Source organism: Vidua macroura, chromosome 6 (genome assembly GCF_024509145.1).
Source record: "Vidua macroura isolate BioBank_ID:100142 chromosome 6, ASM2450914v1, whole genome shotgun sequence".
Taxonomy (NCBI): Eukaryota; Metazoa; Chordata; class Aves; order Passeriformes; family Viduidae; genus Vidua; species Vidua macroura.
Genome location: NC_071576.1, coordinates 56233427 through 56246091, shown reverse-complemented (window position 1 = coordinate 56246091; position 12665 = coordinate 56233427). Strand labels below are relative to the sequence as shown.

Sequence of the window (12665 nt, the reverse complement as noted above, 5' to 3'; positions counted from 1 at the left end):
AGCCCTCCCCACCCCATAATGACTCCAATCAAATAAATAAGGGCCCGCTGGGAATAATGTCCATGAAGTTCCGAGTTCTCGGAGCGCCGGGGCCCTGCCAGCCCCAAACTGTGGGGCCTTTCTGCTGCGGGCCAGCCAGGGCACAATGAGGGATTGTCCAGCCCCACATCCCAATTGAGAAGGGCAGATTCTCCGGGATATATAAATATATTTATCCCGCTCCCACAGCTGTGCAGTGACCAATTCTTCTCCCGGGAGAGGAGGGGGATTGAGGATTGGGGACAGTAATGGGTCTATTATTTCGGGATGGAGAGAACGGGCCCTTTTTTCTCCTCTCTCTCCACATTAAGACAATTGTTATTCCAGGCTCCCCTTGTTCCTGCTCTCAGTCCCCTGTTTCGGGCACAAGCTGCGTGGGAAGGAAATTAAGGGAAAATGGATTTTTCCCGGGATGCCGAGCGCCAGCCCAGCCTAAACCCTGTTAGATGTTTGTCCCTAATATTTCAATTAAATAAAGATTAAACCCAGCACTAAAGTCAGAATTGGACTGGATGATCCTTGGAGGCCTTTTCCAACACTGGATATTGAATCCTAGAATGCATGATTCTGTCATTCAGAATCCTGGAATCATATCCCATACTTTTATGGATTCATAAAATCATAATTTGATTTCTAGAATCACATACCATGATTCCATGATTTAGAATCCCAGAATCCTGGCATGGCTTGCCTTGGGAGGGAACTTAAAGCTCATCCATGGAATTCTTCAGGTGGGAATAGCCCTAGGCCATGATGTCCCTGTGTCCCTCACCCTGTAGGACACTGGGAAAATCCCATTTGGGACTCGCCTTCCTTGCAGAAAGATCCCAGCATCCAAAGGGCAGATTTCCACACCATTCTGGCTCATATATCCAACATAATTGAATATCTGGGATATGTGCTTGACTGAGAGCATTCATCTTCCTCTTCCATCCCTGTCATTCCCATTCACTCCCAAAAATTCCCTTGTACTCAACTTTGTTTACACTAAAATCCTTATTTTTATATGGTAGGATGACTTTAACTTGGGATAACTCAAAGCATCAAGTTCCTTCCTTAATTTCCTTCTCCACTGAATGACAGATTCCTAGAACTGATCTTGAGGGACAGGGATCATGGAATCCTGGAATGGTTTGGGTGGGAAGTGACCTTAAAGCTCATCCAGTTCCACCAGCACTTCCACAAGTTCCTGCCTGTGACAGCATTGGACCGTATAGCCGGAGGAGGATCAAAATATTTGGGAAAGGATCCTGAGCCCAGCTTTGGATCCCTCTGGATTGACCATGTTGGACTTGGCCTGGGATTCCCCCTCTGAAAGCATAAAATCCTGTGGAGCAACTAATTTACAATAAAAATAAGACGCTTCCCTCCTTTCCTTAGGGACAATGTCAACATTCCCACATCCCAACCTCTCATGAGACAACTCGGGAGTGCCACGCACCCCATACCAGACAGGAAAATCCCTTTTGGAACAGCTCATTAAGGATTCAAATCCTCAAATTTGAGGGTTCTGCCCTCACAGAGTGGGCTGCCATTTCCAGAATGCCCTCCTCTGGACATATCCCTAAGGAATCTTTACTCCTTCCCAACTTTCCTCCTTCCCTGGTGCCTAAATCAAAGTGTGGATGATCCATGTCCTTCTCACCTGAGTCTTCCTTCAGCCTCCCAGTCCTGCTCAGCTCCCACTCCCAAGAAACGCTGCTCTTTCCCTTCCCAGACCTGATTAAAGGGAAAAGACCCATTGGAAAAACACACCAAGGGATAAAACCAACCTCATCCATATGGGATGGTCCAGCTCCCTTCCTGCAGTGAGCTGGGAATGCAGCACTTCAAGGATAGACTTGTGTGATCCCCAAAGGATCCTAGAGAGCTCTGAATCCCGAAAAGTCAAAGGTATTGCTTTGATCCATAGGGAGGCAGCTCCAGTGGGTCCAAACCCAGTCCCTCATTAGTTTTCCTTTCTCCTGCCCTCCACGTTTCCCACATTTCTCCCCCTTCCCAATCCCCTCCGGGTCATGCTCCCTGCAAACCCTGCTCTCCCAGTCCCACGTGGCTCGCCGGCAGCACGAGCCAGGAAGGGGTGGAGAGATATTACTCGGGATATTACTCATGGAAGGTGCGGCTGGGGCTCCCTTCGGCGCTGAATTTCAAAGTCCAGTTTTCAACAAAAGAATAATTCAGGAATTTCCCCCTCCCTTACCCTATCCCTCCCCACATCCCAACCTCCAGCTGAGATTCCCAGGCATGACTGGAAGCATTTGGAGTCTATTTTTAACATTTTTCCACCAGCGCTGAGCACGGACACCTCAGTCTCTGGAAGGGCACTGGAATCATTGATCTGACTCACATGAGGCTCAGCTGAGCAGGGATCACAGATCCAGGATCATCCAATGGATATAAAATCTATTTCTCCTGGTGGGACCAGGTCCCAAAGAAGCTGCTGTGTCACTGTTGGAGATGCTGAAATACTTAGAATCTCCTACTCACAAACCACCCAAATCCAGGCACAAATTCCCCAAATCCCAGATGGTTTGGGTGGGAAAGAACTTCAAAGCTCATCCCATTCCATCCACTGCCATGGGCAGGGACACCTTCCACTGTCCCAGGCTACATCAAGCTTTGTCCAACCTGGACTTGACACTTCAGGGATGAAGCAGCCACAGCTTCTCTGGGAAATCCTTTCCAACCCCCAGGGAAGCTCCCACCCTGCTGGAGGCGGAAGCAGAGCTCCCTCTGTTATCTCCTCCTGGCAGGAGACCTGTGTGGATCAATCCCTTCCTGGTTATCCATTAACTCCAAAGGGTTCGTTCCCGAGGCGGAGAGAACACCTCCACTAATTTATAAAGGAATAAAGGACCATCCTCAGGAAGGAATACACATATCCTCAGAGACCTCAACACCCCGGGAGACCTCTGGAACTGGAAGCACGAGGACTCAACCCAGGCCTGGAGCAGGGAAGTGTCACCCACCCACTCCTAAGGACATCCAGGCTCCATGGAAAACCCCTGTCCACTCTCCCAGGACAAACAAGGCCACAAGGGCTGGATGTGCTTTCCAAGGAAGTTCTGTGGCAGGAAGGATGAGTACAGATTGCTGGAAAATCCAAGGAGACATTGCTGAAGAGGCGGGAAAATGCAAATGCTGCTGGAACAGGCCAGGAATTACATTTGGACCATCATCCTCAGATCACCGTTTCCTTTCCCTCTTTTCCAATGGAAATACAACCTGGAATCCTTGGAGAAACCCTTAGGAACTACTTGTGCCATGCTGGTTTCCACTGAATTAATTAACAATTAGATCCCAGCTTTAGTTAATTAAATATTCCCATTATTTTCCCTCATTTTCTTTGCTTGCTGGGGAATGCTTCAAAAATTGTTGGAAAATTTGGGTTTTTTTCTGTAGTTCTGGATATTTTCTCAATGGATTGGAAACAACTTTTCTCAATAAGCTGGGATTTTTTTCCCTAAGGCCACCAACACACCCAGCACCAGAGAATCTCCTTGGAAAACACGACTACATCCCTAAGGAAGGCTTTTAATAGGTTTTATAGCAGCATCCCCCACTCCTGCTGTGTCTACATCCATACATTTTCATCCTTAAAAACTGAATTAAAGCAGCCTCTCCTAAACATGGATTATTCTGTGTTTATCCAAGGATAACAGCCAGAGTTGGATGTTTTCCTTCCCCAGGAGAGGAAGGGTTTCCAGAAGAGCTAATATCCTTTTATGAGGCTGATATAGCTCTGGGTAGGGAAAAAAATCCCACAAAACCATCCCAAAACATCAGGCACTTCAACATTCCAGCACTTTTTATAGGCATTTTTATAGGAACTCAGTAGTTCAGCCACCTTTGAGCTCTTAATTCCCTGATAGTCTCTTCAGGAGCAGCCAGAAAAACAATTCCATGCAGCCATTTAATAGGATTACACACTTCCAGGCATTCCTTTTCTCCCTGGATTTCTTCTAGCTGGTCAGCAAGCTCCAGGACTTCTCCTGCCCTTATTCCCCAACCTTGTAAGCCATAAATGCAGCTTTTCCCTTTTCCAGAATATGAGTGATATGGAATTATTCAGCTGGGAACAGCTCTCAGGCAGTGAGATCCTGCTTTACAACTCCAGAGCTGTGTCCTGTGGGACACTGGGAAAATCCCAGTTTGGACTCACCCAGCTCACAGAAGGATCCCAGCACCTTCATGTTCTTCCAAAGGGGAGATCTCCACACTGTTCAGGCTGGAATATCCAATAGATTGAATATTTAGGATATGTCCTTGACTGAGAGGACACATGTTCCTCTTCTATCCCTGTCATTCCCATCCCCTCCCAAAAAAATTCCCTGTTTGCAATAAAATTCTTCTTTTTATAGAACAGGTTGAATTCAGCTTGGAATAAACTCAAAGCATCCAGTTCCTTCCTTAATTTCCTTCTGCACAGAAGGAGAGATTCCTAGAACTCATTTCAAGGGACAGGGATCATGGAATCCTGGAATGGTTTGGGTGGGAAGGGCCCTTAAAGATCCAGTTCCATCCCTGCCATGGGCAGGGACACCTTCCACTACTTCCAGCCTGCTCCAACCTGGCAAATCCACAACCTCTGGATGTTCCCCCAAGTGTTTTCCCGCTCCAAAGGCTGAGATCCAGCGCAGAGAGAGCTGGAGAAGAAACAACCAACCCCCAGTGATTCCCTGGATCCTTCCCAAGAGCTGCACACCCAATTCCTGGTGTCCTTCCCACCTCTCCAACTCACTCACCACCCTTCAAGGCAGAAACCTCAGGCAATTCCCAACCATCCATGTCCAGGACATCCTTGGGAACAGTCACATACTCCAGCCATGCTTCCAACATCCATTTTATACAGAGTGCCATAGAATATACAGAAAATTTATATACATCCATGTTTCTGGAATTAGGTTATAATTCATCCAGATCTTTCTTTACAGCGGGATTAGTTCAGATCTTTCGTACAGAGGTACAAAAAAAGTCACATGGAGAATGAAGGGCACATGAGGAGTGCTTGAGTTTCCTTGGAATCTTCATGCTGGGGCAGCTCGGAGCAGGGATTCAGAGGGCAGCATTCCCAGGATGAGCATGGGGACGCAGGATGCTGGGCTGTTTTCCCCCCCAGTTGCATATCCAAGTGCTCCAAGCCCTGCCAGAAGTAGTGGGAGTGCCTCAGAGCTCCCTGGAAGGGCTGGTTCTCCCAAAAAGGCCAAAGGCTTCAGCTCTAAGGAGGCAATTAGGATCCAGCAGGAAATGAATCCAGAGGTATCCTGCTCTGAGCTGCCCCAGCACAAGATGGGACACAGGTGACAGGCAGGAAGTGCTTTTCCAGAGAGGCAGAGCAAAGGAAAGGGGCTTACAGGGCTCAACATTCCAGACAGGGAGGCACAGCCCATCCCCAAATATCCCTGTGCCATTAGGAATTCCACTTAGTGCCAGGACAGGAGCTCGAGAGTATTCCCTGGATTTGTGGAGGGAAAGGTGGGAAGCCGGAGCTGCAGGTGAGGCCACTTTGCCACCACCAAGCGCTGGGGACATCCCGGGAAAGGAGTTAGGACCCAAAGGGTGTGGCAGCATCCCAGGAAAAACCCCTGCCAGGATCCCTTTGCACACAAACTTCCCAAAAGTGGATATCCCGGCAGGACAGGCCTGTGCCACCCCCACATGGGACTTCCAACTCTGAGCCATCAGAACTGCACAAAGCCCGGGATGGGAAGCAGGGAAGTGGAATCCGAACAAAAAACAATGTCAAGGCTTGTTCCTGTGCTGCAAGGATTTTCAGGAATCAAGAGGTGAAGACAGGGAGAGGTTCCCCTCATCCCACAGAAGTTCCCCTCATCCCAGGTGTGCTGGGAAGGTGGGAAAGTCGGGACACACAGCATGGTGTGACGCAGTGACATCAGAGGGATTGGACACAACAAGGAAAGCAGGAAAAATTCCCAGGGAGCTTACCTTTGGAACAGGGCTGCTCCAGAGCCAGGGAGAAACTTGGTGTGGGCTGGAGGAAATCACCTGCCTCAGGTCAAGATTTGCTTTTGGCACTTGGATACGACCTCAGGCAGCAGGGAAAGGTGGGAAGATGTGGGAAGTCCTGGCTGAGGCAGAACGGGAGAGCTCGGGAGCAAGGGCAGCTCCTACCAGGCCTTGGCCACACTTCCATACTCCCAGAGAAGTGGGAAAGTAAGGTGGGAGATGTCTGATCCCAGAAATTGGGACCTGAAGCCAGGGAGAACAAAGGCACAAGACGTATGAACTCAAAACACATGGAAAAAACAATGGGAATGGAGACAGCAAAGCACTTGGAGGCTGATGATGATTCCCTATGACAAAGCAAGGAATTGCCCTAGTCCTTGGTTATTTGGAATTTTCAGCCCTTAAGCAGCTCCTTGGAGCTGGAAGAAGGGGAAGAACATCAGTGACTGCTAATCCAGCCCCCTTCCCATCCCTCTCTCCATCCACAACACCCCTGTGGATCTGACTGGAGGGCAAAGAACTCCCAGACTGAATTCCAGCTTCCAGCTGCAATATTCCCTCCTCTTCTTCCCACAGCTGCCAAGGATGGGCAGCGTTTGCCTCCAGCAGGATCCATGCAGCATTGCTTCCTCCACGCAGGAGCCATGAGAGGGAGCTTTGGCACAAGAAATGAGGCTCTTCCTGAAATCCAGCAGCTCTTCCCAAAAATGAGCACTGCACAGGCTCTGGGAACAAAGCAACAAGCCCAGTTCCAGGCAGTGCTTTCCAACTGCGTCCTTGAGAGGAATTTCTCAGCAGAGCAATCCATGCAGAGGTGCTGCTGGCATTCCAACCTTCCCTTTCCTGCAGCACTGTAACACTGCAAGCAGGGAATCACAGAATGCCAGAATCATTTGGAAGCTCCCACCCATTGCCATGGGCAGGGACATCTTCCCCTAGCCCAGGTTGTTCCAAGCCTTATCCAACCTGGCATGGAATATTTCCAGGAATGAGGAATCCACATCTCCCTTGGCAATTTTTGGATGTTACTCAAAGGCTGCAGTTACAACCATGATCCCTACACCCATTGGAATTAAATATTCCTGCTCCCATCCTGCAAAGCCAGAATGTCCTATTGCCAAGGGAAGAAAAATCACAGAATAGATAAGGATAAACCCAGCATGGAGGGGAGCTCCAGCCCAGCAATTCCCAAGGCAAACACAGAAGGGTTCTGCTGCCCAATGGAGGCTCTTGGATACAGCCTCAAAACACAAATCCAAACACACCCATTCCAGCAATAATTAATCTCACCTAATTTCCATTGCCAGGAGTAATCCTGATTATTCCTATGTCCCAATTTGTAAATGAAAGTTGTGTGGGTGAGTGCATGGAAATAATATTATCTGCCTGCAGGAAAAGAGCAGCAAAAGCTGGGACAACATCAAAGTGCATGGAGCATGTGTTAGAGATACTGATCCTCTATCCCCACGCTTGGAGCTTTTCCTCCTTCTTACGTGCCCTTGGAAACAGATTTCCCACTTTAATCCTGCATGGGACCATCAACTGTTCCTGGAATCTAACATCCTAAAAGAAGAGAACTGGGAATCACTGGAATTCTATAACCATACTCCCCGCCCTCTGCCAACCCAGCCCTCTGCAGAGACCAAAATACCTCCCACAAATCCTGTTTGCTTTGCAAAAAAGTTCCTAAAAAGTTCCAAGATTCTCATTTAACTGCTTTGGAATTGTTTTCCCATGTTTCCCATGTGCTACGAGGGATGTGGAATGAGCCATCAGCACCCTAAGAGAAGGGAGGGATGAGCTGGCTCCTGAAATAGGTGAGAAGAACAGGGAGCAAATAAAAAGAGGGAAGTTTTAGGAGGAAATGAATAGTCCAAATGGAGAAGGCAGCCCCGATGGAGAAGAAGCAATGATAAATATTGGAAAAGGGTTGGTATATCCTCAGCATTGCAGGATCCTTCCCAAATTTTTGGCACTGCTGCAATGAAAGCAACAATAAAATCAATTTACTGGTGCAGAAGAGCCTCAGATCCATTCCTCTGCCAAGAAACTCTTGGAATAGTTTGTGTTGGAAAGGACCTTTAAAGGTCACTCAGTCAGTCCAAGGAAGAGGGATCAGAATGGATTTAAGGATGAGGCATGGAATGGGTGACCTGTTGGCCAGTCTGGGATCTGAGGTGTCAGGCATTTCCAGCACTGCCTCTGCAAAGGGTGAAACATCCTGTTGGAGTATCATGGGAATATCCGAAGATCAGAAGGCACAAAGCTGAAGAGGAAGAAGCAAAAGCCAAAAGATTCAGAAAACTGGAGATGCTTCGTATTCCCAAAGACAGAGCAGGAAGACAAAGCAGGAAGTGTGTACACTACAGATGAAGGAGGTAGCTGCAGCTTCAACATTTATTTCAGCATTCCAAGTATGCTTTTCCAGGAGGATATGGGAGACCAGCCTTTCTAAATGCCCAGATAGCAAAGGAGTGATGGGAATGGAGACACAGAATGCTGGGGATCAAGACGCGGAGACATTTAAAGCAGAAATAATTCCAAGAACGTGGATTTCATTTGGGAGGACTGTGATCAGATCTGTTTGTCAACAAAAACCAGAAATTATCCATGACAGGATATAATGAGAACCTTTGAGGGGCTCTTTTGTGCCTTTACTCCTTGACCTGTGGCAAGCCCAGCTCCCAGGAATTACGTATTTCCAGGTTTTCCAAAGTCCAGTAATCACAGAGCAAAAAAAATGGAGCATTCCAGACTGCTCCTGTCAGGGCAAGGGAAGGCCATTCCTATGGGATACAGTTCCAATGGCACAAAGAAGGAAACAGTCACCCAAGGACTGAGTCTTCCAGGACACGGCAGAGGAACGTCAGGGAAGGGACTTTCTAGTGCAACATTTGAGCCATGGAACATCAGCAGGTTCCCACTGGAATCATTTTAGGAGGGAGATATTCCACTTTTCCTCACCTGGAGGCACCTCCCACCAGTAGTTCCATCTAATCCCAGGTATCCATGTCGCTCCCAGGGATGGAAATGATCTTTTTCCTTAGTGTTTTAAAGTGCTTTGCAGATCCCAAGCTCTGCCTTAGTGCTAAGGGTTAATTCCTGCTGGGAATAAGGGCAGGAATGAGCTCCTTATCCCGACTCCTGGGCCAGAAGGGGAGCTAGCCTGCTAGCCCCGGCCTCCCTGACCCTCAGCTCACCTTTTCCCCTCAAACCTTCCCAGATTTTTGTGCGTATTCCTGAAAAATCACCTCAGTAGTGTTTCCTGAGTGCAGGAATTCCTCCTTACCCTGTGCTGTGTTCCCAAACCACCTGCTCCCTGCCCCTTTTGTAAGGACCTACAAATCCAAAAAGAACTTCCGGTTGCTCAGAATAAAATGATTTTTCCTTCTCCAAATCCCTCTGAATCCAGAAGGGTTTCCTCCCTCTGATTCCACTCAGGCAAAGGTCACCTTTGGAACCTTAAACCACAGGGATAATGTTTTCCTGGCTGCTTGAAGCACTTCTGAAGGCTCTGAAACAGGTAAGGAGCTGGGGCTGGAGCATCCCACGCTGGATGGAGTGGGATATCAGCACTTGGACCCAGAATCTAGTGGAATTCCGTGCACCCAGGATTATTTACATCAATGCACACAGGTTATAAAGTGCTCCTCAATGGCATTGGATCCCACTGGCTCCCAGGAAGCACAGCCCTGACCCATCCTGGTGCTTCCACAGCCCACACGGAGAACAGGAAGCCCGGGATTTGCCAGGAGCTGAGCTCCTGGAAAGCACAGCGTCCTCCTACAATGGAAATAGCGCTGCTGAGGAGGGGAAAAGGGAGCAACCACAGGATTCTAAGGAAGTTAAACCAGGAATTTCTTTTCCAGGGAGGGAGGATGGAGCTCTGGGAAGAGCCATCAGTAACTGCTGAGCTTTGAGGGGGAGTTGTGGCAATTCAAGGCCTTTTCCAGGTCCCAAAAATGTTTCATTTCCTAGGATAGGTAGTTTTCCTCCTGCTCCCATCATTGGAAAACCTGCCTGGAGAGGTGGAGCAGGCTCCTCTGGGCCCGGAGGCTCAGGTAGTTTTCCTAACTTGCTCAAGCTTTCCTACATGGAATTGTGCAGGTGGAGAGAGGGGGCAGGCAGTTACCCCCAAATCCAAGCCACTTGGGAAGCAGGGGGCTTGGAATTCTGCCTGTCCATCCTCTCTTCCCTCAGTCCCCAGTGGGAACAGCATGGGAAGGAGAGGATGACCATGGATTTTCCTTTGGGAGAGCCTCCCTATTTCCTTAATAAATACCTTCCAACCAGCTCAGCAGCTCTGTAAACATACAAGAGATTGCAACACTGGGAAAAAGTCCATCTTTTCAACTGAATTCCCAATGACAGAGGCTGGCACTGATCCGCGGATGCTGCATATGGGTGGTGTGAGGACCCCCATGGATCCAGGAGACACTCCCAGACTCCACAGGGGCCTGGAAAATAATGCCAGGTGCATTTTGCAGTTGATCCATCCACATCCATGCAGCTCTGAGATGAGAATCCTGACAGTCCCACGGCAATGTCGCCAGCTTGGAGGGGTCCAGGGATCCAAGGAGTGATGGGGGTGATATCCAGGAGAACTTTCTGCCAAAGGCAGAGGGATTGGGCTCTTGGGAACAGCGTCCTTCCCTCTCAGGAGTGCTCAGGGGAGAGAAACCATGGTGCCAGCCCCATTCCTGCTGCGCCTGGCCGGGAAGGGGAGACTGGATTTGGGGGGAATACAGCCCCAATGGCTTTGAAACAGGAGTGTCCTACAAAAGCAATCCCCATGGAAGTGTGCCGAATTGGATCTTGGGCCGGATCCATGGTAGTGCAACAGGGCCCAAAGTCTCAATCCGCTCATTTCCCAAAACCACTGGCTCGGTCCCGAGGAGAGGGATCTGGCCCGGCTCCCTCCTGCTTCCATCTATCCAGGTATCTCACTCCCAAACTCAGCAGGTGCCCCAGGGCAAGGAATCTGCCTCTGGAATGAGACAGGCTGAGGTAGGGAACTTTAGTGCCTCAGACCCTCTCAGGCCCAGTGGGGCAAAGCTTCTCCCAGCTCCAAGCACAGGATTCCAGCACAATCCATCCTCCAGACACCACCACTGGGTCACCCCAGAAAAGATTTTTCCAGCTGTCTCCTCTGATCCCAACTGCCCGATGACAGCCTCCTCCATGGATTATCCCACTGGGATCATTCCACCCCTTTCCCCTGCACTAAAGGGCCGAAATCATGAGGTCGTCCTGCTTGGCAGGGCTGGTTACATGTCCGGAGGGGGTGGAAGTCCGGAGTTTGTCCGTGGCCAGGCATTCCTGGCTGCTCACACCCGTGGGAGTGATATCCATGAGTTCTCCGGATGAGCTAAGGGGGAAGGAGGGTGACACGGAGATTCCCGACGAAGGATCCGTCGAGCCCGCAAACAACCTCGGGGGCTTTGGGACTAAGTTAGGCTCGTACTGTGCCCTCAGCAGGATCTCCTGGTCGCTGACGGATTTGGGCATCTCTGCAAAGTCGCTGGAGCTGTCCGACACCATCATGCAGTAAATGTCCTGGAAGGAGCTGCTTTTGCTGTCCAGGTTGAAGAGGCTGTCAATGAACTCGGCGAATTCCAGCACCTGGGGACTGGGAACGTCGGCCAGGCGGCCGTTGTGGAGCGGCGGCTCTTCCTGAGGGGATGAGGGCGCGCGCTCCCCGTCGCTCCCGGTGCCCTCGGCACTGCAGCGGCGCTGGGGGGTGGTGCCGCCACTGTTGAGGATGTTTTCCGGGGCCTGCGTCTCTTGGGAATGCTTGGAGAGGCTGTCAGCAGCCAGCAGCTCTGTCCGGGAGCTGAGGGAAGGGTTTTCCTCAGGGATAACGGGGTCTATATAAAAGCAGTGCGTCTCGTCCTTCTCCATGACCGCATGGAGGCTGGGGGAGCCCCGGATGCTCCGGAAACCAGAAGAGCGCCGGGAATCGAAGCTGTAGATGGATTCATTGTCCGAGAGGCTTTCCATGGTGGCCAGAGGGGCGCGGCGGTCCTGGAGCTCCACAGAGAGACGTTCCTTAGTGTCCAGAAGAAGCAGCTCCACGGGGTCCTTCTGCACGGGAGAAAGCGGCTTCGTCTCATAGAATCCCTCCAGGCTGATTTCCGAATGGGATTTGCTCCTGCAATGGGAAACAGAGAACATGAGGCTGCAGAATTCCAGAACACCTAGAGGATCCAAGGGTTCCTCACACCGCTCCTTCAAACAGAGGCATCCAGAGCTCTGGGGAATCTCTTCTCGCTCCGTCCTCCCAGCTGGAAATATCACAAATGGATTCTTCCGTTGCAAACTCCAGTTCTTGCCCTTCTCCCTTTTTTCCTGGCTCACTAAATCCTTCTCTCCTGTCCTGAGAGGCCTGATGGTGTTCCAGGTTGGATGGGGCTAAGAGCAACCTGGGCTGGTGGAAGGTGTCCCTTCCCATGTCAGGGGCTGGAACTAGATGATCCTTAAATCCCTTCCAAATCAAACCGAATTTGGCTCCAAGTTTTACCTTGGGACAACCCCACCTGTCTGGATAAGGAGAAAAAAGGAAGTCTCTTCCATACCTTTTCCTGACCTTGCTGCAGTCAAATTCCAAAGCAACACAAGGGATTTTTCCCCCTGACATTCCTCAAGACATCCTGAAGCTT

At 49.9% G+C, this 12665-nt stretch overlaps 1 protein-coding gene across 3 annotated transcripts in view; it reads right to left on the bottom strand.

Annotated features, from left to right (window-relative positions):
- Window positions 1–4858: 4858 nt before the first annotated feature.
- Window positions 4859–12665, bottom strand: part of DAGLA (diacylglycerol lipase alpha) — a 56818-nt gene continuing 49011 nt past the window's right edge. For all 3 annotated transcript variants that reach the window (XM_053980539.1, XM_053980540.1, XM_053980541.1), the window contains one exon: window positions 4859–12157. In XM_053980539.1, the coding sequence (XP_053836514.1) occupies window positions 11230–12157 (928 nt within the window). In that variant the 3' untranslated portion in view covers window positions 4859–11229. The remainder of the gene's footprint in view (window positions 12158–12665) is intronic.